Source organism: Trachurus japonicus, chromosome 22 (assembly GCF_045865225.1).
Source record: "Trachurus japonicus isolate A0001 chromosome 22, Traja_1.0".
Lineage (NCBI taxonomy): Eukaryota > Metazoa > Chordata > Actinopteri > Carangiformes > Carangidae > Trachurus > Trachurus japonicus.
Window position 1 is genome coordinate 29,147,519 of NC_140928.1, and position 25,445 is coordinate 29,172,963.

Consider the following 25,445-nt stretch of genomic DNA (forward strand, 5'->3'; position numbering starts at 1 on the left):
ACAAATAGTAAAACATGTCCCAGAGATCAATGTAACACTGGAGAAACAATTACACATGTGTTATGGGAATGTCGATTCGCACAGGTAATGTGGAAAAAACTGAAAGAAAATTTCCCCTGCCTGAAAAATGTTGACTATAGTGACATTGTCTCCTTCCAACTGAAAGATGTTAAAAAAAAAACAACGATTGCCAATTGTGTCACTAATCACTGTAGCCAAACTCAAACTTTGGGAAGCTAGATGTAATTTAATTAAAGAAACGTGTATACGGTCGGAAACCTTACTGGTGTATTGGATTAAACAAGAAATCGAAAAAATGTACCATTTAGAAGTGCTGAAATGGGGGGAAACGTCCATCAAAACAAAATGGAAAATAATTTTCCCTGATCTATAAAAAAGGTAACGGAATATTCCTATTCCAAAAGGATGTGAATGGGTGTGAATACGAACAGTGTAATGAGCAGTTTCGATTAATTTGTTTGTTTTGTTTTGTTTTTTACTCTTTGTTTTATTTGTTATTTGTTTGCCTGCCTGCCTGCCTACCTGCCTGCCAAACGTCAGACTTTTCCCAGCCTGCCCAGGCTCTTATCTCCGAGACCCCGTTGGTCAGAGCCTGTGAGAGCATGGGGAGGGCTGGGGGATCGGGGGCGGCAGCTGGGATTCGGCACTCGGCAGGCAACCAGAAGCCAACCGCGAGGGTGGAGACTGGGACAGATAGGGTCCTGGGCTGCCTGGGAGGAGACGGGCTCTACCGACTCTGGCTTCTCTTCATAACGCACAAGTCTTTCGCCTTTTACTAAAGACTTCCGTGGAGAGGAACACCAACGAGTTCAAGCTATTTTTGGGAGGCTCTGCCGTACGGCCGAGCCCTTTGAGTTTGTGAAAAGTCAATCGGCAGCGAGGGCTGCGCAGTGGAGAAGTTGGGCGGAGGGGCTATAATGCAGCCAGTCTGGCTTTTGTGTCACCGACAGGGAACCGCGTCGAGTGGGGTCTGATTTCTGTGCTCGGAAATCAGACGCTTGGGTCCCATCGCTTCTCGGCCTTTTGGCTAAGATCAAGTGTAGTATCTGTTCTTATCAATTTAATATCTGATATGTCCTCTACCCGAGGACAACATCGCTTCTCGGCCTTTTGGCTAAGACTGCGATCACTCCCGGCGTTGCAGGAAGGTTCCCGTTCAGTGGGACTCTTCCTAGTAACTTTTGGGGGATATTCCTTTGGATTTTGTCCTTGCTTGTTTTGCATGTTTTGTTTGTATTGCTTGTTTTGCACATTTGCTTCTTTTGCACAATCCTAATTGCCTTACTTTTCAGTACAGTCACACAAGGTAAGTCCATTTTTTAAGTTTTACTGGTTTTACCTCGCTTCTGTTTTTTATTATTTGTTGGTTTTACTTGGATTTTATTTATTTATTGATTTTGCTCTTTTACTGAGGTGCCTCCAGCCATGTCGGCTGCCCGTGCCGGCATGCGGAGGCACCACAGTGTGCGCTTTTTATTCAGGGAGGTGGATGGAAAGCTCCTGGAGATGTCCAGACTGGACTTCTCCAGGAAGCTAATTCAACAGACCCTTGGATTCAAAGCAGAATCTTTAAACTGTACTGTGACTCTGCCCTCTGGAAAAGGTTTTGACGTGAGTTTTGTGTCGGCTGCCACCTTACTAGAATTCTGGAATCGTTTCGAAAAAGTAAAGACCCAGTTTAAGGCTTTTGCTGTGGAGAAACTGACTGACAACTCCCAGAAAGTGGTGATTGTCAGGATGTTCAATGAGACAGTAAATGCTGAGGACATTTGCATATGGCTGGGGAGATATTGCACTGTCAAAGGCCAGGCTACCAAGGTGAGAGATGAGGATGGCATCTGGAATTGTGCCTGGAGGGTCCCTGTCCAGCAATGGCAGGACCCCCAGGGCTTCCAGGGCCTGAGACATCTCCCATCCATGATAGTCCTTGGAGAGAACAGGGGCTACATTCACTACCAGGGAATGCCAAAGCTGTGCCGCAAGTGTGGTGAGCATGGGCACCTGGTAGAAGCTTGCCAGAAAACTGTGTGTGGCAAATGTAGGGAAGTGGGGCATTCCTTTGAGGAATGCCCAAACAGGAGAAAATGCAACCTCTGTGGAGAGGCAACCCACCTCTTCAGAGACTGCCCAAAATCATTTGCCAACAAATTAAAAGCTCAAAGAAGGCAAGAGAACATTGATAAAAAAGAGGAAAATGGCCGACAAGAAGTGTTAATTGAAAGGGAGGGGCTGGAAAATTCAAATTTCCCGCCAAAAACTGTGATTGGAGGAGAGGAGCCCAGTGAGGCGGGAAAAGGGGAGGGGCCTGGCCTCACCCCAGCAGAGGGGGAAGAGCAGGAAAGTATGGAGAGCCAGGCAGCCGGTGAATCTGGGCCCGAAACCTCCACCAGTCTCCAGATAGTGGAAGAAGGGTCCAGTGAAGCCTCCTTCCCCGACGCACAGCCCCTCCTGAAAAGAAATGTGTCAGAACTATCCAGCCCTGAGGTGGCAGAGAACTTAGAAAAGAGAGGGCGTATAGATGTTGGAACTGCCACCTCACCTGAGGAGAGGCCAAATGTCTGCTCCACAACTGACCAGTGTTCTTTTCTGACAATTTCACTTCAATCAACTCCACATGAAAGACTGGGAAATGATGCTTTCAGGAGATCAGAAACTCTAGATTCGCCCCCTAATTGTTATGAGACGCGAAATGAGCTTCTGTTACAAGATACAAAAGAGTGAAATGGACATAACCCTGGCTTTTTAAAAACTATTTAAAAAATGCAGTACCTGTTGTTTTTAATTTCCATACTCATGGCTCTCAACATTTCCACAATCAATGTGAGAAGTGTGAAGTCAAGAGTTAGAGCACAAAGTATTTTTTCCTTCCTACAGTCTGTTGACTCAGATGTGTTTTTATTGCAGGAATGCAACCTGCCCTTTTTAAAACACTATAGCAAATGGGAAGGAATGTGGCCACCCGGGACCTCCCTATTCAGTGGTTCAAATGAAAACAAATCAGATGGAGTGGCCATACTTATTAAAAACCCCTTGATCTCGGTGAAGGGCAGCACTGTGGTGAAGGATGGGCGGGCTCTTTTAGCACGCCTTTCATTTATGGAAAATGATTTTCTGTGTTGACATGTATTGCTGCTGTACCGCGTGCTGCTGACCATTTTTGGCCAGGTCACCCTTGCGAAAGAGATCCTGATCTCAATGGGCTTTTATCTGGTTAAATAAAGGTTAAATAAATAAAATAAAATTAACCTTCTTAACGTCTATGGTTTTAATGACAAAAACGACAGGTATGACTTTTTAGAAGATCTGCAGTCCCACATGTTAGGTAGGGTCCCATTAGTGGTAGGAGGAGATTTTAATTGTGTTTTAAGCAAGAAGGATAGGAAAGATGCAGGGGATGATTTTAAAATAGATAAAACATCGGTTTTACTTCAAGGAATAGTTAGGGATTTTAAGCTAGTCGACTGTTTTAAAACCATGCATCCCAGAGAGGAGGGCTTCACCTGGTTCAGTGGTGATAGCACCAGAGCCTCTCGCATCGACTACTGTTTTACACGCAACTGCCCGCCCACCGATGCTAGATTAACCCCTGTTTTCTTCTCAGATCACGTTATGCTATCCTGCACCCTATCACTCTCTTCAGGTGTGACTTTAGGAAGTGGTCTGTGGAAACTCAACTGCTCTCTTTTAGAAGATAGGGAGATAGTCAGGGAATACCAAGAGCAGTACAAGGAGTGGCAGACCCTTCAAGACTTGTACCAAACACGAGCACACTGGTGGGAAATGGTGAAGGAGAGGACCCGGACTTTCTTCAGGCAGCTAGGTAAGAAAAAGAAAGATAGGGAAAACAGACACATGTTGGGACTGCAGAAAAGACTGCAGCGATATTTTTTATTAACAAGCCAGGGTTTTGATTTTAACTCATTGAGTGCCAACCACGTAATTTCTCGTTTTTCGTTCCCATGCGTTGAGTGCCAAAAACGAAATTTTTCGTTTTTTGCTTTTTTTTTAAATTATGAAAATAGACACTTTAATACACATTATATGTAAATATGGGGACTCTACGACGAGGAGAACTGAAATAGATGACGATCAAAGTCACATGACAGCTCATGATCTGGAAGTTTTTATCATAACTCAGCTTCTGCAAACGGAGTTCTGCATGTGGATGCAGCAGCTGCTCCGCTGCTGCTCCGCTCTCACCCGCGAGGCTGCAGCAGCTGGGAGCTGAACCAGGAAGCTCTCAGCCCACTGTCCCGCCCGGTCTTCATCTGGAGCAACACCGTGTCCTCCCCAAAGTCCTCCCGCGGTAAAATCTGATGGTCTCTGGGTCAAAGCAGACCGGCACCACCGACCCGTACCACAGAAGGACCGTGACCACCGGCGGGACCGGTGTTCGCGAGCCGCTGTGGCCGACAGACCCTCACGTTCCGCGGCGAGAGGCTGTGACACGGCACGGTGCGTCTGTGTTATTGTTGTTTAGTGGCGCCCCCCCCGCCCCCGATGGTGGTTTTGTGAATAGAACAACAATTGTTGTGTATATTTATCTTATACGAGCCCTTTGATCCAGAAATGCGAGTGTCAGAAGAGCGACAGGCACAAACAGCGCACCTTTCATAAAAGACGCTCTATCTCCTTTTCTAGAAAAAAAGGAGGGATTTTGGTGACACCCAGCCATGTTTAGCTTGACTTTTCTCAGGAACGGAGGCACGTAGAAACAAACGGTTTGTGGCCATTTGAAGGATAAAATTAAACCTTTCAAATGAGCTACAGTATGTGTTGGTGGCAATAATATAGAATACACTATGGCTCTAAAATAAAAAGTCAAATATGGTCTAATTTGCCGGTACACTTGACTAAAACTTTGGAAAGGAGCGCGGCACTCAATGAGTTAACAATGAAATTTTAGAAATAAAAAAACAAATGACAGAAATATCAGAAATTAAGAGTCGTGGAGCCATAATAAGAAGTAGAGAGAAAGAAATAGAAGGAGAAAAATGTACACGATACTTTTTTAAGAAAATAATAAGGAAAAGAGGTCTTTTAACCAAACTGAAAAATAAAGAAGGAAACTACACAAGTAACACACAGGAAGTTAAAGAAACCGTGGAAAATTACTATAAAACATTGTACAAAGAAAAAGAAATAGATGAAAAGGTTACTGAACAGGTTTTAGAATCCATTTTAAACAGTTTTAAAGATAGTGTGCTTTTAGAACAGGATTTTACCCTTTTAGAGTTAGATAAGGCTTTAAAACATTTTAAGAAGGGGAAGTCCCCTGGCCAAGACGGACTTCCCCTTGAGTTTTATCTGACTTTTAAGGATCTTATTGCACACGACATTCTAACTGTTTTTAACGAATTTGAAGGACTTGACCTGTTACCAGACTCTTTTAGAGTAGGGATAGTGACTCTAATACACAAAAAAGATGAAAAGACTGACCTGAAAAATTGGAGACCTGTGACTCTTTTAAACGTAGACTGCAAACTTTTTAGTAAACTTTTAGCTAGTCGTTTATCTTTGGTTTTAGGGGAGGTGATCCACCCGGATCAAGGCTGCGCCATTCCGGGGAGGAAGATCACCGACAGCCTCGTACTGATCAGAGACACCATCTGTTACGCGAGAGACAGAAACATTCGACTAATAGTCCTAAATTTAGACTTTGAGAAGGCATTTGATCGGGTCTCGCACCAGTACCTTTTTAAGGTACTGCAAAAAGTGGGATTTCCTGATAGGTTTATAGCGTGGGTGGGACTGCTATACCGGGGCATCACAAGCAGAATCCTTGTTAATGGGGAGCTTACCAAAGCAGTGGATATATGCTGCGGTGTCCGTCAGGGTTGTCCGTTATCTGCCCTCCTCTATGTCATCTGCGTAGAACCACTGGCGCAGATCTTGAGAAGGGACAAATGGATCAACGGGGTGGCAATTCCGGGAGGTAGGGGCTCTTTTATTAAGTGCCTTTTATATATGGACGATTTTAACATTGTTTGCACTGACCTTTTATCTGTCAACAGGACGCTAGACTTGACTGACTGGTTTGGGCGGGCCTCTGCTGCCAAACTAAATAGAGAAAAAACGCAAGCCCAATTTTATGGCCCATGGACAGCGACTGACATGACAGGACTTCCCCTGACTGTGACCCAGACTGACCTGAAAATACTGGGGATAAAATTTGACAGGGAAGGGGGGGGGAGTACAAACTGGCCGGACGTGGTAGGGAAAGTTAAGAAGCGACTAGGATTCTGGGGACTTAGAGGACTGACGATAGAAGGCAAAGTTTTAATCATAAAAGCAGTGATTTTACCTGTGCTTTTACTTGTCAGTTCTGTTTTTACCCCCCCTAGGAGTGTGCTTTTAAACCTGGAACGAGCCATCTTTTATTTTTTATGGGGATCCAAGTGGGAGAGACTCCAAAGACAAATAATGAAGCGGCCAAAGGAGAAAGGAGGAAAAGAAGTGCCAGACCTGTACCAGTTTTTAGGATCCCTGTACACCACCCTGCACCTGAAAGCTGCTACGGCCCCATCCAGAAACCCAAAGACAGCAGCAATGACGCGGTTCTGGATGGGGACCTACCTAAGAAGAAAAAAGTTTTTACCCACCGATCTTAGACTTCCTGTGTCTTTTAACTTGCCACCTGCATACAGTTTTATTTGCACGTTCTTAAAGCATTTTAACCTAGAGCACGAAGAGTTACAGATCTTAACAAACCATCGTATGCTTTTATCTGTTGTGCAGGAGCGGGAACCAGTGAGTCCTGTGCGCAGGCTCGCACTCGGCGAGCCCTCCACAGTTTGGCGCAACGTGAACCACTCCGCTCTCCCAAACCGACTCCGGGACCTGTTATGGATGGTGGCCCATGAGATCCTCCCGGTCAGGTCCGTAATGCACTCCAGAGGCATGGCGAAACACGCAACCTGCCCCCGACCTGGTTGTGGCGCGCCAGAGACGGTGAGGCACCTGCTCTGGGAGTGCAGCGCTGCTGAGGATCTGTGGGCAACGGCCGGCTCCTTGCAATTCCCGTACTTACCAGCAAGGGAGGTCCTTACAGCACAACTTGTGCTGTATGGGGTGAGCCGCGAAGACATTCCACCACCTGTCTTCGCCAAGCAGTGGCTCACCCTCGCCGCCATAGTAGACGCCACCTGGACCTCCAGAAACTTGCTGGTAAGAAAGCACAAGCAGATCCCCCCCGTGGCTGTGCTCCGTATGGCAGCAGCGACGGTCCGAGCGGCCGAAGCTGCAGGCGGCGGGCCTAGGACACAGCCACAAAGAAGAATCGCCTCTGTGCCCATTCGGACGAAGGAGCCGGAGCCACATCACTGAAAAGGTCCCAGCAGCGGCGGCCTGACTCTCCGGGATTGGCAGGACTGGGAAGGAGCTGAGGGCGAGGATCTCCTCTGAGCACCACAACAGAGTCCCGAGAGGAAAAAGGCTTGGGGGAGCGGAGGAAGGCAGCCTTGATAGGGACTCACCCCGCTCCTGCACAACCATGGAAAGCATTTTAACCTCTGCACTCACTTTTAGATGAAATTTTATGGACACATGGACAGAAACACATCAATGAACTTTTAAATACCACACATTCTTTTAAACATGTCTTATTTGTAAAACATTTTAACAAGCCTCATACACTGAGCTTTTAATGAATTGTTTTTACAAATATTAAATTATCATTGTTATGTAGACATGTCTTCTTTTTATCCAACTTGTATTGTACTGGAAAAAAAGAAGAAAAAAAAAAAAAAAAGAAGAAAGAAATTGTGTGTAAAAATGTCATTGATTGAAGAAAAAAATGTTTGAAAAACGTGTCAATGAAATTTTTCGAAAGAAAAATCTGTTCTTATCAGTTTAATATCTGATACGTCCTCTACCCGAGGACAACATATTAAACGGATTTTTGCCACCGGGAGCTGAAAAAGGGGCTTGCTCCGTTCACTCCACGCATCGACCCAGCATTGCAGTGTCGCCGGGAACGGTGCACCCTTCTCTCGCCTTGTTGAAAACCAAGCCATGGCCAAACACAGACTTTCAGATGGCACTTTGCACGTGGCTCAAAGGAAGGGCCTCAAGTGGCCTGGCAGCTTTCACCAGGTGCCGCTGGTGCTTTTGCACAAACCAGTCCAAGCAAAGTGCGTCCTCCCCAGCCCGCCTGCCTGCCTGCCAAACGTCAGACTTTTCCCAGCCTGCCCAGGCTCTTATCTTCGAGACCCCGTTGGTCAGAGCCTGTGAGAGCATGGGGAGGGCTGGGGGATCGGGGGCGGCAGCTGGGATTCGGCACTCGGCAGGCAACCAGAAGCCAACCGCGAGGGTGGAGACTGGGACAGATAGGGTCCTGGGCTGCCTGGGAGGAGACGGGCTCTACCGACTCTGGCTTCTCTTCATAACGCACAAGTCTTTCGCCTTTTACTAAAGACTTCCGTGGAGAGGAACACCAACGAGTTCAAGCTATTTTTGGGAGGATCTGCCGTACGGCCGAGCCCTTTGAGTTTGTGAAAAGTCAATCGGCAGCGAGGGCTGTGCAGTGGAGAAGTTGGGCGGAGGGGCTATAATGCAGCCAGTCTGGCTTTTGTGTCACTGACAGGGAACCGCGTCGAGTGGGGTCCGGCCCCAGAGCTGTGCTCGGAAATCAGGCGCTTGGGTCCCATCGCTTCTCGGCCTTTTGGCTAAGATCAAGTGTAGTATCTGTTCTTTTTTTTTTTTTTTTTTTTTTCACTTTAATTTTTATTGAGAATTTTTGCTTTACAAAGGTGCAACAACTCAATCAAAATAGAACTAAAACAAGTAAAAGAACACATAAAAAACACACATGGGAGTCACTTTCAAAGCAATCTGTCCATATTCCATTTTTTTTTCCTCAATCAAGTTTTTTGTTTTGTCGTTGTTCAGTCATAAATATTGTCCATCTCATCCATTTCTCTTTGAACTGAGCTTCCTGTAGCCTTAAGCGGTGTATCACTTTTTCCATTGTGTAGATATCCTCTACCAGGGGCCTCATGTATCAATACTTGCGTGGATTTCATACTGAAACATGGCGTACGCCAAAATCCAGAAACTGTCGTACGCACAAAGAAAATCTGATGTATCAAAGTGTGCGTACGCATGGATCCAAGCACTTTTCCTTTGTACATCCCAATCAACGTGGAATTGAGCGCACATGCCGAAGTGGTAATCTCCTCCCTGTCCACGCCCCCATTTAAATATGCAAATCAATGTAAATAAGGTCTGCACCAAAGATTCCCTTCTCTTTACGGTCAGATAACACCATGAAAAACTGTGAGGAACAGCAATTTAACCAAATTTGAGTTGAAGGTGCTCCTCGATAAAGTTGAGCCGTGTAAACATCTTTTTTTTTTTTTTTTGGTAACACTTTATTTTAAGGGGTCCTTGTTCCTGTGTAGTTACCTAATTAATTACAGTGTAATTACCTATGTAACTGCATGTAATAGCATGTACTTACATTGTAAATACATAGTGTATTTTGGTGTACTTACAGGTCCTTGTTACACTTGTAATAAGAAATGCTTGTTACAATACCTGGTCAAAGTGGCCTCTCTCTTTGGGGAAGGGGTACATCTGCAAGAAAAATGGGTGAAACCACAACCCATGTTGCCTGGGCAACTTTTTCCATCAATCTTCCTCCTGTCTCTTGAGTCTTGGAACATTTATGCTGTTTCACAACTTAGTATATGTAACAGTTGTGTTAATACACCGTTGTTACACTTTGATACAGTGTAATGAGAACATTAAAGTGTACCTGCTGGGATACCTCAGTCCTTAACCATTAACTGCAATAACCAGTGTCTTCGATAGTGTACCACGTGTGCTGTTACACAACTTAGTATATGTAACAGTTGTGTTAGTACACCGTTGTTACTCTTTGATACAGTGTAATAAGCACATTAAAATAAAGTGTACCTGGGATACCTCAGTCCTTAAACATTAACTGCAATAACCAGTGTCTTCAGTCTTGTACCACTTGTGCTGTTTCACAACTTAGTCTATGTAACAGTTGTGTTAGTACACCGTTGTTACTCTTTGATACAGTGTAATAAGCACATTAAAGTGTACCTGCTGGGATACCTCAGTTCTCAACCATTAACTGCAATAACCAGTGTCTTTGATTGTGTACCACGTGTGCTGTTACACAACTTAGTACATGTAACAGATGTGTTAGTACACCGTTGTTACTCTTTGATACAGTGGAATGAGCACATTAAAATAAAGTGTACCTGCTGGGATACCTCAGTCCTTAAACATTAACTGCAATAACCAGTGTCTTCGATTGTGTACCACGTGTGCTGTTACACAACTTATTATATGTAACAGTTGTGTTAGTACACCGTTGTTACTCTTTGATACAGTGTAATAAGCACATTAAAGTGTACCTGCTGGGATACCTCAGTCCTTAACCATTAACTGCAATAATCAGTGTCTTCGATCTTGTACCACGTGTGCTGTTACACAACTTAGTATATGTAACGATTGTGTTAGTACACACTTGTTACTCTTTGATACAGTGGAATAAGCACATTAAAATAAAGTGTACCTGCTACATACTAACATGTAACATCATGCAGAAACTTGGTACTCAAGTATTTTTACATAAACCAATAACTAGAATAGCGTTTTTTCAGAAAATGAGACAATGCTGGATAACTCAATTCATATGGAACTGAAAACATCATCAGCAATCTGTATGCATAAACCACACACTCAAAAAAATGCATTTCAGTGTTCCTTTATCGTCCTTTATTTTTATTATCCCCAAAAAACCACAAGGCTTGATCTTTTCCTGTACTTTAATGGAGTCCTCTATTTCTCCTCCGTAAAACTGAAATGATCACAGAAACACAATTTACTTACAGTACTTACAGTAGCATTGCATGAATAGGTACACTTCAATTAGCATCCAGATTAACAAAATGAAAAGAGTTAGCATAGACTGAAAGCTAGCAAGGTATATTTACCGAAAACATAACTAATCATGTCTTAATTACAAAAATACACAATCATGTAACACTATTGACATATTCTACTCACAGATAGACATTCCCCAAGGCAAAAGCGTCCAACAATATTATTTAGCAGTCTGTTTAGCCGTCTGTGCTCACTTTTACACCCGGCCATGAGAAGTGAGCATGCAACAGAAAAAACACAACATAGCTGGACTTGACGAGCCGAGCGCTCACATTCTTGCAGATGTACCCCTTCCCCAAATAGAGTGGCCACTTTGACCAGGTATTCTAACAAGCATTTCTTATTACAAGTGTAACAAGGACCTGTAAGTACACCAAAATACACTATGTAATTACAATGTAAGTACATGCTATTACATGCAGTTACATAGGTAATTACACTGTAATTAATTAGGTAACTACACAGGAACAAGGACCCCTTAAAATAAAGTGTTAAAGGGGGTGGGAGAGTGTGTGTGTGATATAAAGGTGAACGTGAAGCGGAGGACCGCTGTCATCCCAAATGAAAGCAGACACTGTACTCTAATTAAATTATGTGAAATGGATTTACAATTTTATTTGCCTTCTTTTATACACAGATCGTGGAGTAAATAAATGCAGAAGTGCGCCAGGGAGGCTGATAAAGACACATGTCCAACTTTACGCATGTGTTTATTGACATTAAGTACTTCACACAGCGTGTGTAGTTTAACAAGAAAGTCACTGACAGTGTGATATTTCGGCAGACATGCTCAATGTGCATCGGGGGGTTACATAGGACAATTAAACAAATACATTTACTTTGCGCGCATACAGTCCCAGCCTGTAATCTGTCCCCAACTATGCTGAATGAATGAACCATGCGCTGAACCAGCCATCTCGCCTCAATGTTTGTTAATATGTGATGCATTTACGCATCACATATGATCTGTACATTTATAGTATAAAAATGCTTCCTGTTCACAGTGTGGTCAGTACCTGAATGGAGGCGACCCATGGCTCCCCGCCGTGTCGCGCGCTCAGGCCGGTCGCAGCGCACTGCGCTCAGTTCCAAGAGAATTGCCCTCGGAAACCAAAAGAGTCATCATGTGCAAAAAAAAAACCTCCGGACTCGTGTGCACTTCGAGCTGCAGCATCTGCAATATCTTAAGACTAAAGCTGATGCTATTTTCTGCACCACTTTGCACATGCTTTTCTATCCACCTATCTGCAACATGTGGATGGGTTAGTTGTTCATAAATGTGTCTCTGATGTGCACATTACTCTGAGGTCTAATTGTTTTCACATTATTAACAGTTTCACAGCTTCACCTCTAAGTGTCGCCAAAGGAACAATGGCTGTAGAAACGTGCGTACGCCAGCTATGGAGTTGGCGTGGGCCACCGCACTTTTCCACGGTCATTTCACTTTTGATACATCTGAACGTTGGCGTGGAAAATGACGTACGCCACTTTTTTGTGCGTACGCAACATTGATTCATGAGGCCCCTGGTGAGTCCATTGTTCTTGTGTAGGGATGTCTTCCCTTCCCCATTTCTTCGTGATAGCTTTCTTAGCTGCTGTTAGTAATATTTTTACCAGGTATCTGTCCTTCGTCCTTATATTTTCTTCACATAGGTTACACAAATACAATACTGTACAAGACATTGGAATCTTATATCCAAGTATTTTCAACAATGCATCGTGTAACATTTTCCAAAACCACCTGATTTTATCACATTTCCAGAAAATGTGCGAGTGATCCACGTTCATTATTCCACAGTCTCTCCAACAAGGCATATTTTTATTCAACTGTTTACTCTTGACTTTGGGTGAAATAAAAAAACGAATCAGATTTTTCCAGGAGAACTCCCTCCAGATCCGTGAATTAGTGGATGTATGGTGTATTTTCCACATGTTTAATAATAATAATAATAATACATTTAATTTAGAGGCGCCTTTCATGACACCCAAGGTCACCTTACAGAGCATAACAATTTAACAACATTATTAAAAACAAGACATTGTGGAAAGACAAAAACAAACAAACAATCAAGACAGTGACCAGTTAGGCTATAAGTTATGTGCGAGTTTGAACAGGTGAGTTTTGAGTTGTGACTTGAAGGTTGTGATGGAGTCTGACTGTTTTATGTGTGGGGGGAGGGAGTTCCAGAGCCTGGGTGCTGAGCAGCTGAATGATCGGGCACCCATTGTACTGAGGCGTGATGTGGGGATAGATAGTAGTCCAGCAGAGGTTGAGCGGAGGGAGCGTGAGGGAGTGTATTCTTGGAGGAGGTCGCAGAGGTAAGTGGGGGCTAGGTTGTGGAGAGCTTTGTAGGTGAGGAGTAGGGTTTTATATTGGATGCGGTATTGTACTGGGAGCCAGTGAAGTTGGATGAGAACAGGGGTGATGTGGTCAGATGATTTGGTGCGGGTGATGATCCGGGCGGCTGAGTTCTGGATGATCTGCAGTCTGTTGATGAGTTTGGTGGGGAGTCCGGTGAGGAGGGCGTTGCAGTAGTCTATGCGTGATGTGACAAATGAGTGAACCAGAATTTCAGTGCTGGATTGGGTCAGTGATGGGCGGAGTCTGGAAATGTTGCGGAGGTGGAAGAATGCAGTCCGGGTGATGTTTTGAATGTGGGGTGCGAATGAGAGGGTGTTGTCCAGTATGACGCCGAGGCTCTTGACTTGGGAGGAGAACGGTACAGGGAATCCGTCGATGATGATGGGTGTGGCTGGGGTGTGTAGTGATTTGGTGAGGGTGGATTTGGAGCCGATGAGCAGGGCCTCGGTCTTGTTGCCGTTAAGTTTCAGGAAGTTCCTGCTCATCCAGCTCCGGATGTCTTCCAGGCAGGTGATGAGGGAGGTGGGAGGGATGTCAGCAGTGGGTTTGGTGGAGATGTAGACCTGTGTGTCGTCAGCGTAACAATGGAAATGGACCCCATGGTGACGGAGGAGTGTGCCCAGGGGGAGGAGGTAGATGGTGAACAGGAGTGGGCCCAAGACTGACCCCTGGGGGACACCCAGTGAAACACCCGAACACCTAGACTTGTGGTTGCTTAGTTGAATGAATTGTTGACGGTCGGTGAGGTAGGATGTGAACCAGGAGAGTGCAGCACCAGTGATCCCAATGCCAGCCAGGCGGTCCAGGAGCAGAGGGTGGGAGATGGTATCAAATGCTGCGCTGAGATCGAGGAGGATGAGAATGGTGAGTAGTCCGGAGTCGGCTGCACGGAGGAGGTCGTTGGTGATTTTGACTAGGGCTGTTTCAGTGCTGTGTTTTGGACGGAAGCCGGATTGGAAAGGTTCGTGGAGATTGTTTGTGTCGAGGTGGGACTGTAGTTGTGCGGCAACCACCCTTTCAAGTGTTTTGGAGATGAAGGGGAGGTTGGAGATGGGCCGGTAGTGGTTGAGGTCAGCAGGGTCAGCTCCGGGTTTTTTCAGGATGGGTGTGATGGCGGCCAGTTTGAGAGAGGGGGGTACAGTACCAGTAGTGAGGGAGGAGTTAATTATGTTGGTGATCATGGGGGAGATGGACGGTAGACATGCTTTGACAAGGGAGGTGGGAAGAGGGTCAAGCTGACAGGTGGTGGTTTTGGCCTTGTGAATGAGTTCTGAGACGGTCAGTTCTGTTACTGGGGTGAGGTCAGAGAGGGAGCTGATGAGAGGTTGGCCAGTGGTGATCATCCAGGGTGGGTCATCAGAGGGGGTGCGAGATGAGGCCAGTTGTTGGTGAATGGCGTTGATTTTAGAGCTGAAGAAGTCCAGAAACGCAGTGCACTGGTTGGTGGAAATGTCTGGAGGGAGGGTTTTAGGAGGCTGAAGTAGGTGGCTGACTGTTGAGAAGAGGACTCTGTTGTTACCTGTACCGGTGTTGATGAGGTTGGAGTAGTATGAGGATTTGGCAGTGGTGAGGGCGTTCTTGTAGTGATGGAGGTGGTCCGAATACATTTGGCGGTGGATAGTGAGTCCAGTCTTTTTGTGGAGTCGCTCCAGTTGACGGCCAGTAGCTTTGAGCTGGCGGAGCTCAGGGGTGAACCAGGGAGCAGTGTGGGTGAATGAGACTGAGCGGGTTTTCAGGGGGGCCAGGGTGGTGAGGGAGGAGGAGAGGCTGTTATTGTAATGGGTCACCAGGTCAGTCAGGGAAGATGCAGGGGGAGGACTCGGGTAGGAGCTGATCAGGGTGGAGAGGTCTGTGGTGTTGATATGTTTGATGTTTCTGAAGGAGATGGTCCGTTGTTCCTTGGCTTTGTGTAGTTGGGTGTGAATGTCAAAAAGTACAGCTTTGTGGTCGGAGATGGGGAAATCAATGACATCAAGGTTAGTGGGAGTGATGTCAGTGCAACAGATTAAATCTAGTATGTGACCTTTGTTATGGGTTGGGAGGTTGACATGTTGTGTGATGCCAAGACAGTCCAGAAGTGATGTGAAGTCGTTAACAAACGTGCAGGATGGGTTGTCAATGTGGATGTTGAAATCACCAAGGAGGATAACAGTGGGGGACAGTGCACATACAGATGTTAGTAGTGATGAGAATTCATTGAGGAAAACGGCCGAGGGTTTTGGTGGTCTGTAGATGGTGACAATGATAGTGGGTTTGGGGCCTGTGAGTTTTACAGCTAGACATTCAAAGGAGGAGTGATGGGGGACTGTGACAGCAGTGATTTTGATGTTGTCACGGTGGAGGAGAGCGAGGCCACCCCCCCTCCCAGTAACCCGGGGTTTGCTAATAAAAGAAAAACCTGATGGGACAGCCTCATTAAGATGGGAGAAATCATTCGGTTGTTGCCAGGTCTCAGTGAGGCAGAGAATGTCTAGGCTCCGGTCAGCAATAAAGTCAGCTATCAGCAGGGCCTTATTACTGAGGGATCTGGTGTTCAGTAGACAGAGTTTCAAACAGGTGAGTGGAGTGTAACAGGTTGCTTTGAGCACGGGGGACAGTACACTGTGATTGACAGGACTGACAGGGCGGGCTGTGCGAGGAGGGGGGCGGCGCCCAGTGGACCAGAAGGAGCGGATGTTTGTGTTGCTGTTGTGAGTGAACTGAAAGTTCCGTCCAGAGCCTCGGTGGATGTATTTTGGTCGTTTGAGAATGTAGTGGTGGGATGCAAGCTGAGGTGGGGGGGTCCTTGAGAAGATCCGGAGACGTAACATCTCCGTTACCGAGTAACGGAGCGGCAGAGATGCGCTCGTGAGAGTCAAGCATAGCGCAATCCAGAGGAACAGGTTAAAAATCCACATGATGAGAAGTCGGCGGCGACGTAATCCAGCGGTAATGATGATCCAGGTGGTGATGGTGAAGCCACAGAGCCAGCACAGCGGAGGCAGAGGAGTGGAGCGTGCCGGTTGTAGCTTCGCTGGAGACGGGGAAGTCAGTTGGATGGCGGCGGGGGTTAGCAGCAGTCTAGCCGACCAGCAGGTGAACACTGTCGGGTAGCGGTGTAGCAGGGAGGCGGCGTCCTCCGCGTTGACAGCAATCCGCGGGCGCAGGTAAACGTCCAGGAGAGCTGGCAGGGTGGCAGTGGACCGGTCCGAACTGGTGTGCTTAGCCACTCTTCATCTGTGATTTTTATCTTAAATTCTGATTCCCATTTTTCTTTTATGTATTTAGTTGAGTGTTTATTTGATATTAATTTTTTATATAACCCGGAAACAATTCTAACTTTGTTTTCTTTGTATGTATTGATTATGAGTTGGATCACACCATTCACTTCTCCGGAGGGGTCCATCTTGATCTCTTTCAGAAAGTAATCTCTAAGTTGTAGGTACCTATAGAATTCCTGTTTATCCAGATCAAATTTTTCTTTTATATTTTGGAAACTCTCCAGCAAGGCCGTAGCTACCATTGAGGACACCGAGGTCATGACCTCGGTATTTTTTTCGGCCTAATGAATGGAAAAAAAAAAAAGTGCAAAGTATTAGGGAGGACAGATGGAAGGTGACTGAGTGACTCCTCTCTTGTCCAAACAATTCCGGTAGGCCTATAATGCTCTTGTTTATTGATGCCCTCACGTACGCTGGTGTTTGTTTACTGGTCGCGGGAAAAAAGGCGATTCATTCGGAAAAAGCGAGTGATACAGCGCGTCGCGGAGCCTGCGTGCATGGAGGAGAAGGCTACTGGGTGAGTTGGTTGGCTCTAGATAAACTGCTCTTTCCAAACAGTTGTTACACTGTAAAAGTTTCGTACATACGTGCACTTGAAGCGCTGTATTATTTCGGGACGGAACCTCATGTATGCGGAGAAAACAGCTGTTTAATATGGTCAATTCAGCACCGTTTACTGTCTGTGTCCTGCACTATGCACTAGTTGAGCTAAGTGGGGGAGAGCAGAGACCTCTTTCCTGCAGATACTATACTGAGGGGGCATCTGCACTGTCCATTCTTCCATCAACTTTATGTGAAAAGCACAGTGACATGATAAATTTTATGTTTACAGACAGGGGCGTCACTAAGTTTTAAGGATAGGGGGGGCTTAGCCCCCAGGAGATGCACAAGATGTGAGCATATGTGGTGCACAAGCACAAATATTTCACAAACAAAGACTGTGAAATTGTTTCTAAAAAATGTTGGACAGATTTAACAAAGAGCATACGGTGTAAAGTTTAGGCAACCATTAGTTTTATTTCAGTCTTTTTTATTTATTTATTTATTTATTTATTTATTTAAAGAAAGCTAAGACCGGTGAGATTACTACAGACATGTCTGGAGTAGGCTACAGTAGAAAATGTAAATTTTTCATCTCTGCCTAGTAAGAATACTAACAAAAATCACATTAGAGTAAAATCTACCTTTGAATCATGGGATATCAGGCAAATGAATAAGTAATGTGTAGGCTAACTGTGTAAAAGTAGATGCTAAAAAAATGAACCTGAGCAATTTTGCAGCTGTTTTATTATCAGAGATACGTATGTCCAGGTGGAATTTGACCTTTGAAAAACTAATTAGGCTATATTTCACTAATAGCCTGTGTCATAATATTCACTCCATCCAAATACAACTGTTTTTGGCTCATTTTGATTTCACCTAGACCTCTTCATATTTTCCCATTCAAAGTAGACCATACAACCGAAATGAAGTTTGACACCAATATTTTACTAATAAAAAATATGCATAGAAATGTGAAATACTACATAGCTAAACAACGTGAATAACCAATTATAACACAAACCAAAATTTGCTGCAACAAGGAGCAGTCAGATGTATGTTTGTGGTAACTATAAGGAAAAGCAAACAAACTTCCTGGGCCTGTTTCAAAGTGAGGAACACAGCTGACGCTCCAGAAGGAAGTCACCCAAAAATAGTAGGCTATAGCTATGGTCAAAAAGAGTGCACACTTCACCCTAGAAACCTGTTCATCTTTATGTTAACAACCAGGACCTTCACATTGCATTTCAGACTTTTTTTTTTCGAGCTGGAATTAAACTTTATAATATAATATTTTTGCTACTCTGTGGCTGCTACGAATGTGAGGAGCTAGTCTCCTGTTTGTAATAGATGGTGTGTTCTCATCAGAATTCAGTGAAGTTGGGTCTTCTCTGGATGATCACTAGTGATGATAATATCATAAAAAATGGCATTAATCTAATATGATGTGTGTAGTTTTTATCTGTCAAAGTGCACCAGATTGAAGCCTTTTAATATAAAATTGCCCCAAATTTCTGACGCCACCCCCCCGCGCACCACGACTATGACCTCGGTATTTCAAAAATCCTGGCTACGGCCCTGCTCTCCAGCTGCCCATTCTTCACTAGTACACACCACACTGTGATTCCCTTGGCAGTCCACCGCTTAAACCCATTATCGTATCTAGCTGGTTTGAATTTGCTATCATATGCTACCCATTTTAATGAATTAGCGTCTTTTTGAATCTTATATTTTTTTATTATGCTGAACCATAATTTTAGTGTAAACATCGTTATTGGGTTTATTTGGTTTTTAATCACCTTGTATGTGTCTTCATCTCCTATAATACTCTGTACTGGGTATCCACCAAGCTGTATTTCCAACTCTTTCCACTTTGCAGTGTAATCTGGTTTGCACCATCCAACAACATACCTCAGCTGGGCTGCATGAAAGTATGTTTTCAAATTGGGGAGTCCCATCCCACCTTCTTCTTTTGGCAGCTGGAGAGTCTCCAATCTTATTCTAGGTCTTTTTCCACCCCAAACAAACCTTGAAATTATTCTATTCCAGCTCATAAACTGAGACTGTGGGACCTCTACTGGTAGGGATTGGAACAGGTACAAAAGCCTTGGTAAAACATTCATCCTGATTATCTGAATCCGTGAGCTGAGATCTAGTGTTAGTGTAGACCATCTTTCAATATCTTTTTGTATTTCCTGATTTATCTTACCATAGTTTGATTCATATAATTTAGATAATCCTTTTGTGATTGTGACCCCCAAATATTCAATTCCCTTAAGTTTCCAATTAAGTTTAAATAATTCTTGGATCTCTTTTGGTGGACTATAGTTAAGCGCTAATATTTGTGTCTTTGCAACATTTATTTTATATCCTGATAAGTGTCCAAATGTTTCCAAAAGTTTCATCAATGCAGGTAATGATTCACTTGGGCGTTCGAGGTAGGTTATGACGTCATCTGCGAAAAGTCCTATTTTTTGTTCTACATCATTTACCATCACTCCTTTGATCTCTTGTTCCTGTCTTATAGCCTGCGCAAGCGGCTCTATAAAAAGGGCAAACAGAGTGGGTGATAGGCAGCATCCTTGCCTCGTTGATCTCTGTAATCTAATCTTGTCTGTCAGGCTCCCATTGACTTTAATTCTTGCAGTTGGTTGTTGATAGAGTGTCTTTATGCACTGTATTGATTTATTACTAAAGCCAAATCTCTCTAACACTTTATATAAAAATTTCCAATTGACACAATCGAAAGCTTTCTCTGCGTCAATACTTACTATTACAGTGCTCTTTTTGTCTTTTCTTGCTTGTTCCACTACGTGTAGTGTTCTTCTAATGTTGTCATGTGTCTGGCGTCGATCTGTTCTTTTTTTTTAATAATCAGATTTTATTTTATTTTATGAATTTACAACAATGCAAACAATGCTCAACTGAGCATGCATCATCAAGTATTGTTCTGAGCTAGGGTAGAAAGTGAATAATCACAGTTCAAATAAAGTAGAATATGAAAAGAAAAGAATAAAACAAGTTTAAAGGAAAAAGGAAAAAAAAAAAAAAAAAGGAGGGGGGGGGGGGGGGGCAAAAAACCAACAACACTTGTGCCCTTTTAGGAAATATTTCTTCCTCATCGGTCTGCTCAGTCGCGTCTTTCTAAGCCAGTGTTTCCCCTCTGGATAGTTTCACTTAGATCCTTAGGCAAGTAATCCATTAGAGGCCGCCATATATCCTTAAAAGTATCATCATTTCCTTTTAATTTGGCACTTAGTCTTTCCATAGGAAAAACTCTAAAAATTTCTTTGTACCACTGAGTTACAGTGGGCGGTTTTTCGCTAATCCAGTTAAATAATATACATTTCCTGGCCAAAAATAAAAGTTTATTGAGTAATATTGATCTTTTCACATCCATAACTCTATTCAAAGGTGGCAGCCCCAATAGAAATTGCCCCGGATCTTTACATATGCTGTGTTTAAATATTGCAGTCACTTCCTTAGATACACATAACCAGAACTTTGATATTTTTGGACAGCTCCAGAAGCAGTGTATATATGTCCCACTTGTTAACTTACATTTAAGGCATAATGGTGATCTATTAGGGTCAATTTTGTTCAAAACATGAGGTGTCCTGTGCTGTCTATGAAGTATTCTATATTGTATTTCTTTAAATTTGTTGCTGAGAAACAGAGAGTGAGTGGTCCGAATACATCCCTCCCAAGCATCTTCATGATATACCCTTTGAAGGTCTTCCTCCCATCGCTTCACAAGCCTATCAACATTGTGCTGGTTACAACTCTGAAGACTATTATAAAAGTATGTGATAAGACCTTTACTTAATGTAAAATTAATTATGAACTTATCAATCGGTCCCTTCAATGTTTCTGTTTGAGTTGGCTTGAAATTTGTATTAATAAAGTGACGGACTTGAAGATAGGCAAAAAAATATTTTTGTGGAAGTCCAAATCTGTTTTGTGCTTGTGGAAAAGACATGAGGATATTATTATCATCAAACAAATCTCCAACCACTCTCACCCCCTTTTCCCGCCAGGAACAAAATACAGCATTATCAACACCAGGTAGGAAGTCCCTGTTGCCCGTAAGTGGGGTCAAATAGGAAAAGGCACCCTTTCTGCCTACAAATCTATGCATGTCCTGCCAAATTTTAATAGAACTTTGTAGTATTGGGTTGTCCCTTACTTTGGGAGGGGCAGTCTTGTGAGTGAGTTCCCCTAGTAATCTGAATGGGGCACATGCCCATGATTCTAATGGGTCCTCTATTCCCTTTAAATAGCAGTGAACCCATTCATGTATGAATCTGCTATGACAGGCCCAATTATATAATATAATGTTAGGAAATGCTAGACCTCCCCTGTCTTTTGGGAGCTGTAAAGTTTTCATGCTTAACCTGGGTTTTTTCTTTTGCCAAATGAATTTTGAAAAGTCACTTTCAACCTCTCTTGCTACCTTTTTAGAAATAAACAGAGGTAGCATTTGCATGGGATAAAGCAGCCGAGGTACAACATTCATTTTTAACAAGTTAATTCTGCCCATCCAAGAAATTGGCAAATCCATCCACCTATTAAGATCGCTCTTAATATCTTTATGTACAGTGTTGAAATTTTTTCTCAATAAATTCTTAATATTCTGGGATACTGAAATACCTAAGTATGAAAATCCTGAGGTAGACCAAGAGAAAGGAAAGTCTGGTATGTGTGGCATGTTATGACCATATCCAAGCGGCATGGCCATTGACTTACTAAAATTAATCTTGTATCCAGAAAAGGATCCAAAGGTCTGAATAACCGACATTAAAGCTGTTATCGACTCATCTGGACTAGTGAGAAAAAGAAGAACATCATCTGCATATAATGCAATTTTATATGATGTGGATTTAATTTGGAAACCCGCTGGCTCAATGGCCAAAGCAAAAATAAGCGGGGATAAAGGGTCTCCTTGCCGAGTGGACCTTCCTAACTTAAACTCTGATGATTTGATATCATTTACAAGTACACTCGCTCTGGGTGAAAAATATATAAGCTTAATAAGTTTAATAAACCCCTCCCCTAGTCCAAATTTTTCCATGATGGTGAATAAATAAGGCCACTCCACACGATCAAATGCCTTTTCGGCGTTGAGGGAGATGATAAGACCTTGTGTCTGATTAGTATTTGCATGTTGAATGATGTTAAGTAATTTTCTCATATTGGTATAAGAATTCCTGCTTTTAATGAAGCCCGTCTGGTCAGATCCAATTAGAAGTGGCAAGTAATTCTCAAGTCTTTTTGCTAATATTTTTGAATAAATTTTACTGTCAACATTCATCAAGCTAATAGGGCGGTATGAGCTACACTCGTCGGGGGGCTTTCCCTTTTTAAGGATTAAAGATATATTGGCAGCATATAATGAGCCCGGCAGGGAACCTTTCTCTATTGAATGAAGGTACATCCTTAGTAAAGGTCCATCTATGAAGTTTATTAATTTTTTATAAAACTCGGGGCCATAACCATCCGGTCCCGGAGCTTTTCCATTCTGCAAAGAATTGATTGCATTTCTTATCTCTTCGCTGGTTATTGGTCTTCCAAGAGCAGATTTATCTGCTTCTGATAAAGAGGGAAGATTAAGCTTTTCTAGAAAACTATGTATACAATGTGATTGTTTAGTGGATTCAGAGGTATACAGTTTTTCATAAAAGCTTTTCATTATATCCACCATTGTTTTGGTCTCATAATGATTTTTCCCAGTTTCATCCTTTAAAGAGGAGATAGCCCTAATGTCACGCCTACCAGCTGCTAAGCGGGCAAGTAGTCGCCCAGGTTTGTCACCCATTTCAAACAGCCTATGTTTTGCATAAAAGATGCTTGCCTCTGCCTTTTGGGTCAAGAGCTGATTAAGAGCTGACCGTGTGGCTTCTACTTTTTTGAGCAGGGTTGTAGAGTAATTATCCTTTAATTGTTTATCCAGATCAGCCAATTGTCTCTCTAAATTCAACTGCTCTCTCAAAGCTTCCCTTTTCCTGGCTGTGCTATATGAGATTATGGCTCCCCTCAAATAAGCCTTGAGCGTATCCCAAAGTATTGATGGATTAGTATCATTGTTATCATTAGTTGAAAGAAAAATATTAATTTGATCCTCCATAAAGGTCACAAATGAGGGACTATTAAAAAGTGAGGGATTTAGTCGCCAGTAGCGTGGTGTGGGTTGGGGGGAGGGGGGAGAAACTATAATGGACGTATCTGCATGGTCTGATAGTAGACGGGTACCTATAGTACATTCCTCCACTCTATCTAAAACCATCCTTGAGACAAAAAAATAATCTATTCGGGAAAACTTTGGTGTGGATGTGAAAAAAAGGTATAATCTCTCCCTCTAGGGTGGAGAATTCTCCAAGCATCAAACAACTGTAAGTCTACACAAAGCTCTCTAGTGGCCTCCCTCATTTTAGATGTGACTTTAGTTAAGGGATGTTGGTCTACCTCAGGGTTCATAACACAGTTGAAGTCTCCTGCAAGTATACTAAATGTCGCAGACATTGCAGAGGCATCAGCTAACAATTTAGAGTAGAATTCTTCTTGGTACACATTAGGAGCATATACAGATCCAATCATTATACGTTCCCCATATAAGAATCCTGTAATAATCACATATCGACCTTGACAATCTTTAACACATTTTTCTAAAGTAAACGGAGTGTTTTTGTTTATTAGGATGGCCACCCCTCTCTTACTTGTAGAAAATGATGAGTAATAAATTTGTCCTACCCATTCTCTCTTAAGTTTTTCATGTTCCTTATCATCCAAATGGGTTTCTTGTAACATGACTATGTTAGCTTTTCCCTTCTTTAGCCAGCATAATAATTTCTTACGTTTAACAGCATTATTTATTCCCTTTATGTTAAACGAGACATACTTAGTGGTGTTCATCGTTCTACCCAGTTAGATGGCTGACTGTAAAGCAAGACATATAAATAGTACAAGGGCACATAAGGAGAAGAAAAAAAAAAAAAAAAAGGGGTGGGTCCCAGACCTAACTTACTCTCTTCAAACTTATACTCAAACAACTCAAGTACTAGGAACGTGTACTCGTCATTAAACACACTCAGCTGAAACGAACGTGTCCCTGTGGAGGAAACAAAAACAGTCCTCTCAGGGATACAAAACGAAGGGTCCCTTGGAGCTGGGAGGAAACAACGCACGTTGTGAGCGCACTTGACCATGGTCCACAGTTCTCCGTGAAACGCAGCCGTCATGACACCCACTCACTCCCGACTCGAACCCCCACAATAAAGTCACCTTGTGTAGCCAATACATCACAAAGTCATCTTGTGTGTAGCAGCCCGTAGGGACTGTGCGCACGGGGTGGCATATACATTTGCCTTAATAGAGCACACCTACATTAAACATAATGTTATATAAGTTCACTTGTGGTCCAAACCACCCCGATCAGCAACTCTTCCCAGTACTCACGGAACCGTATCCATTGTCCCAATAAAGTGAGCAGCCTCCTCAGCTGTGTCGAAGGAGAAATCCTTGTTGTTGTAGGTGAAGCGGAGGATCGCTGGATATTGCATCCTGAACCTGATATTCTTTGAGATCAGCTTTTGGCACACCTCGTTGAACCCCCTCCGTTGCTGCAGGACATTTTGCGGGATGTCCTGGCGAATGGAGATCCTGTCCCCTTCGTATTCGAGCTTCTGTTTTGCACCAAGCGCTAATATCTTCATTTTCTCCGCCGGGTAATGAAGCTTCATTACGACGACGCGGGGCATCCCGGGTTTAGGTCGGCCGAGACCTCTGTGGCACCTGTCCGGCCGGACTCTGCCCTTCTTGGTTTCCATGTTGAGAAGTTTGGGCAGCCAGGTTTCAAAGAAATGCAGCGCATTGCTCCCTTCAATCCCTTCTTTGACACCAAAGATCCTAATATTATCCCTGCGGGATCTTGCTTCTTGGTCATCCAGGCGGTTAGTGAGGGCAACGAGTTTAATTTCAGTGTCTGCTAGCCTGCCTTCCAAGTCAGCAATGATGTCTTCAGCACTGGAAATGCGGTTTTCTGCCTCCTCAATACGCTGCGATTCACTTTCCAGCTTAGCCGTGATGATATCCAGTTTGTTGGAAATCATGGACATCTTCTCCTCCATTACGACCGCAACTTTGGCCGTAGTCTCCGCCGCTACCGCAGTTACGAGGTTAGCGTTAGCGTTAGCTTTTGCTAAGTCGCCATTTTTAGCATTAGCAAAGGCATTAGCTCCGCCTTGGACTTGCTGAATAGTTTTCTGGACCGGCGCTTTTGCGGGCTTGTTGTTCGGCATTTCTCGGCCAGATATGTTTATCGATCACTCACGGTTCAATATATCACG

At 43.6% G+C, this 25,445-nt stretch overlaps 1 protein-coding gene, 3 non-coding genes and 2 pseudogenes across 4 annotated transcripts; 5 read left to right on the top strand and 1 right to left on the bottom strand.

The window, feature by feature from the left end:
- Nucleotides 1-752: 752 nt before the first annotated feature.
- On the top strand, nucleotides 753-869 carry LOC146964299 (U5 spliceosomal RNA). The gene has a single exon (XR_015035012.1). It is a non-coding gene; the product is annotated as a U5 spliceosomal RNA (small nuclear RNA).
- A 159-nt stretch (nucleotides 870-1,028) lies between these two features.
- On the top strand, nucleotides 1,029-1,204 carry LOC146964300 (U2 spliceosomal RNA; annotated as a pseudogene).
- Nucleotides 1,205-7,826: 6,622 nt separating this feature from the next.
- LOC146964301 (U2 spliceosomal RNA) lies at nucleotides 7,827-8,010 on the top strand. Its single transcript, XR_015034964.1, has one exon. It is a non-coding gene; the product is annotated as a U2 spliceosomal RNA (small nuclear RNA).
- Nucleotides 8,011-8,386: 376 nt separating this feature from the next.
- LOC146964302 (U5 spliceosomal RNA) lies at nucleotides 8,387-8,503 on the top strand. Its single transcript, XR_015034853.1, has one exon. It is a non-coding gene; the product is annotated as a U5 spliceosomal RNA (small nuclear RNA).
- Nucleotides 8,504-8,667: 164 nt separating this feature from the next.
- LOC146964303 (U2 spliceosomal RNA) lies at nucleotides 8,668-8,791 on the top strand (annotated as a pseudogene).
- Nucleotides 8,792-13,029: 4,238 nt separating this feature from the next.
- Nucleotides 13,030-25,226, bottom strand: LOC146964304 (uncharacterized). Its single transcript, XM_085768121.1, has 2 exons — nucleotides 24,556-25,226; nucleotides 13,030-16,513 (listed from the first exon to the last, which is right to left on the bottom strand). The coding sequence occupies exons 1-2, from the start codon at nucleotides 25,224-25,226 to the stop codon at nucleotides 13,030-13,032; spliced, it is 4,155 nt and encodes a 1,384-aa protein (XP_085624247.1).
- Nucleotides 25,227-25,445: the final 219 nt, after the last annotated feature.

Excerpts from the sequence above, each read along its gene's own strand:
- LOC146964304 (XM_085768121.1), bottom strand. The coding sequence starts at position 25,226 with ATGGAGGAGAAGATGTCCATGATTTCCAACAAACTGGATATCATCACG. Across the intron at positions 16,514-24,555 it reads GGGACAATGGATACGGTTCC|AGTGGCTAAGCACACCAGTT; the intron begins GTGAGTACTGGG and ends TCACAGATGAAG.